General features: G+C 39.2%; 1 protein-coding gene across 1 annotated transcript; it reads right to left on the bottom strand.

Annotated features, from left to right (window-relative positions):
- Positions 1–666: 666 nt before the first annotated feature.
- On the bottom strand, positions 667–3,954 carry LOC137743594 (probable LRR receptor-like serine/threonine-protein kinase At3g47570). The gene is made up of 2 exons (XM_068483518.1): positions 1,181–3,954; positions 667–1,067 (listed from the first exon to the last, which is right to left on the bottom strand). Exons 1-2 carry the CDS (start codon positions 3,894–3,896, stop codon positions 700–702), a joined length of 3,084 nt encoding a protein of 1,027 aa, XP_068339619.1. The 5' UTR covers positions 3,897–3,954; the 3' UTR covers positions 667–699.
- Between the last annotated feature and the right edge of the window lie 203 nt (positions 3,955–4,157).

Here is a 4,157-nt window from a genome sequence, read left to right on the forward strand (position 1 = left end):
CTCGCAAACCCCCATGGGCTTTAAAGTTGAAATGGCCATTTGCAAACCCTATTAACCATACCAACCAACCAACTTGAACCCAATTCCCTTCACTTATATGGAGGGGTTCATATAAGTTATAGTCTGAGATTAGTTCACTTTCAATAAACATGTCCAGTCAACTTGATGTTTAGAAGAATATCGCTTGGCTTTAGATCACAATGAACTATCGGTGTTTCACTATGGTTATGAAAATAATCCAGTGCATAATAGCAACACCAATAACAATATCTAGCCCTTGAAGAAGATTTTAAATACTTGGATTTATTAATCTCTTACCTCTTCAATTACAGGAAGGGGATGCAACCACTCCTCTAAGCTCCTTTGGTGCATCATCTTATAAACTTGAGCCTTGAAATCATCGTCGAGATGATTTTATTGAATGTACATAGAGGGTCTTGAGGTTATGAATCTTTCGAAAATTTAGAATCTGTCAATGTGAATATTCAACAATATCGTGGCACGAACTAGACTTTAATTGATGTGAATATTACACAAAAATACCAAGTACAAGAAGTAGTAATACACTCTTCGCACAATGAACCTCATTGGTGATTATTTACATTGCAAACTTCCACATCAACTGTGGTAACAAAAAAGCTAAACTTCATTAACAGTACACGAAATTTCTCCATCACAAAAGCACATAAAAAATAGTTTCTATCCAAGAAAAGTATTCCTAATGGAATGAAGTTCAGATGCAGCATCATTGATATTCTTTAGTCGATCTGTTGCGGATTCAGCTGAACAAGCAATTCCAATTCTAAATATTGAACTCAAGCACACCTCAATTTTATGAATTGTCGCACCGCATTGATTTGGATTCTCGTTCATGCTTCCTTGAAGAAGTGGTGCGTTTGCAATCTCAGTAACTTGCCCAAGGAGAGCCATCTTGACAAAATTATGAAGGTTTAAGCTGTCACCAAACATGTTGTCAGTGGGTCTCTTCCCTGTAAACATCTCCAACAAGAGAATGCCAAAGTTGTAGACATCACCATTCTTTGACACCTCACTCCCCATGCCATACTCTACAATTCAAACATCACATTTGTGTATAAATAGTTCAGTTTGAATGTTGTAAATTAAATACTCCAAAATAAAAAAGGAAATATAATGAAGTATATATCTAACATATATATACCTGGAGCCGCATAACCAACCGTTCCTCTTATTCCAATGGAACTTGCCTGACTCTGAATTGCTAAAACATTACTCGTTACTTGTGAGAGAAACCTTGCTAATCCAAAGTCAGAAACATCGCCAGTCAATTCGTTGTCCAAGAGAACGTTGCTTGGTTTGAGATCAAAATGAACTATTGGCGTTTCACAATGATTATGAAGATAATCCAGTGCACAAGCAACACCAATGGCAATTTCTAGCCTCTGAAGAAGACTTAACTTCTTGGGTACATAATCTCTTAAATCTTCAATTCCAGTAGGTGGATGCAGCGACTCCTCTAAGCTCTCGTTGTCCATGAACTCATAAACTAGAGCCTTGAAATCATTACCATGAAAATCAACACTTGAACACACGGTTATAATCTTGACGAGATTTCGGTGCCTAATATTTCTCAAAGCTTCGCATTCGGCTATGAAACTCCTTGAAGCTCCATGGCGTAACAAGTTAAACACCTTCACGGCAACAAGTTGAGCTTTATCATCCTCATCAAGAACTCCTTTGTACACAGACCCAAAACTACCAGCACCAATTAAATTAGCCTCTGAGAACCCGTCAGTAGCTTTGAGTAGAGTAGCATATGACACTTGCAAATTAGTGTTCCCCAAAGTGCTCAATGAAATTTCTTTCCTTTTCTTCCTTGAAGAACATAGAAAGACGTAGGAGAAAACCATGGCTATTACTAGAAGAGCAAGTCCAAATACTAAAGGGAGTATTATTTTCAAGCTACGGGACAATCTTTGTTTCTTGGTCTCTTTAGACTTGCACTTGGGAAGCTTTAAATTAGCAACAGGGCTGCACAGATTAGTGTTGCCAACAACTGAAATAGCACTCGCATTTTCGAAAACACCTCCAGTTGGTACCACTCCCCAAAATTGATTGAATGATAAGTTCAGATTATTCAGGATTCTAAAGCCTTCTAAAAATTTTGGAATTTCACCTGATAAATTATTGCGAGAAAGGTCTAGATCTTGAATCCCTCTCACTGAACTCATAGACAAAGGAATGGACCCGTTGAAGAAGTTTCCTTCCAAATGCAGGACTTCTAAACTCTCACAACCACCAAGGCTACTGGGGAGTTCTCCAGATAACATGTTATCAGAAAGATCCAATTTACTTAGACTATGGAAATTCCCAACCTCCGGGGGAAGGGAACCGGTGAAGAGGTTATTAGACAAGTCCAAAGAAATCGATAAGGAGGAGAGTCTAAAAACTTGTTTGGGTATTGTGCCATTTAGGAGGTTATAAGAAAGAGACAACACTTGCAACCCATGGCATTCCCCCAGACCTGAAGGAATGCTGCCCTCAAGATAATTTTCATGCAACGCAAGATGGTATAACTTGGTTAAATTTATTAAGGAAGACGGAATATTTCCTGATAATTTGTTCATGAAAATTTCTAATGCTCCAAGGTTTGAAAGCTTACCTATGTCAGAGGGGATGTTACCTGTGAAGCTATTATTCCCCCAAATCAACATTTCCAAGCTCACCAGATTCCCTATCCCAGATGGGATGCTTCCATATATTTGGTTACCGTGAACCCAAAACCATTCGAGTTTGGTTGAGAGATTGGCTATTGACATGGGCAATGTCCCTCCAAAATTGTTGTGGCTAATGCCCAGCCTTTGTAACTGGGTGGCATTGGTCAAGTCTGAGAGAAAACTTAAGTCACCATCTTCACCGCTTCCAATATTATTAAATTGAATGTTGAACTGCCGGAGGTTGTGAAGCTTTTGGAGATTCGGTACCTGTTCGATTAGGTTGTTTTTCCCAACCTCAAATAACCACACACTTGTGATATTGGATATTGAGGGAGGTATGGACCCAGTAAGTTGGTTTGAGAAGACGCTAAAGAATTCGAGATTAGGAAGACTTTTGCCAATATCTGATGGAATACTCCCTTGAATTTGGTTAAATGCCACGTAAAATTTAACAAGAGAAGAGAGGTTATAAATGGAGGATGGGATGCTACCAGACAATTGATTTAACCCCAATCCCAAGAAGGTTAATTTTTTCAATTGGCCAAGAGAACTGGGGATGTTTCCCATCAAGTTATTACTATCAAGACTTAGTAGCTGGAGAGATGACAGGTTCCCCAAGGAAGGAGGGACCTGTCCCGTTACATTATTATATTGTAATGAAATTTTTTGCAGTTTCGACAGCAATCCAATTTCTGAAGGAATTTTACCCACCAACTTGTTGCGAGAGAAATTCACATGGATAAGGTTGAAGCAATATGATATATTGTGTGGAATACTGCCACTAAACGAGTTAGCGTCTAATCGCAATACCTGTAATCTACGCAAATTCCCAATTTGTGGAGGAATTTCATGACTGAAGCTGTTCTTTTGCAGCGACAGCTCCCTCAGAATTAGATTTCCAATGTTTGGGGATAGTGTTCCTATCAGATTTTGAGATTGCAGGTCCAGGGTAGTGATCCTTTGGCGATGTCGTCGACTGCACGTCACACCATGCCACATGCAAAAGTGCGTGGATTCGTTCCAGGAGCTCATCACGTTGTAATTATGGAGATCTTGCTTTATTTGAGCTTTGATGGCAAGCAGCGCCAGCCTATCCATCGCATTCCCTCCGAGTTCCGATTGCAGGGAGCTCCTACAGAAAACGAACACTGCACTGAAAAGCAAGTATATTAAGATCAATTTCACAACCAAAACCCCCATTTCTGATCTGGTTAACTATATAACTAGAGAGAAGCAGAAAGAAATAGAGAGATGGGTGTTGAGTTGTGAAAGTGGTGAGTTCCATTTGTTGCATGAGAAGACAATTTATAGAAGAATAGCTTTATAGGAGGAACTTACATCACAGTTTCTGGTTCTTGAGAATTCAAATATGAGAAGTAAATGATAACCACTTTGACTGCTTTTTTAGAAGACTTCACTACTGCTTTATCCCAGAAGCTGAGTGGAAACAATTTGGCAACC

This window comes from Pyrus communis, chromosome 8, assembly GCF_963583255.1.
Source record: "Pyrus communis chromosome 8, drPyrComm1.1, whole genome shotgun sequence".
NCBI lineage: Eukaryota > Viridiplantae > Streptophyta > Magnoliopsida > Rosales > Rosaceae > Pyrus > Pyrus communis.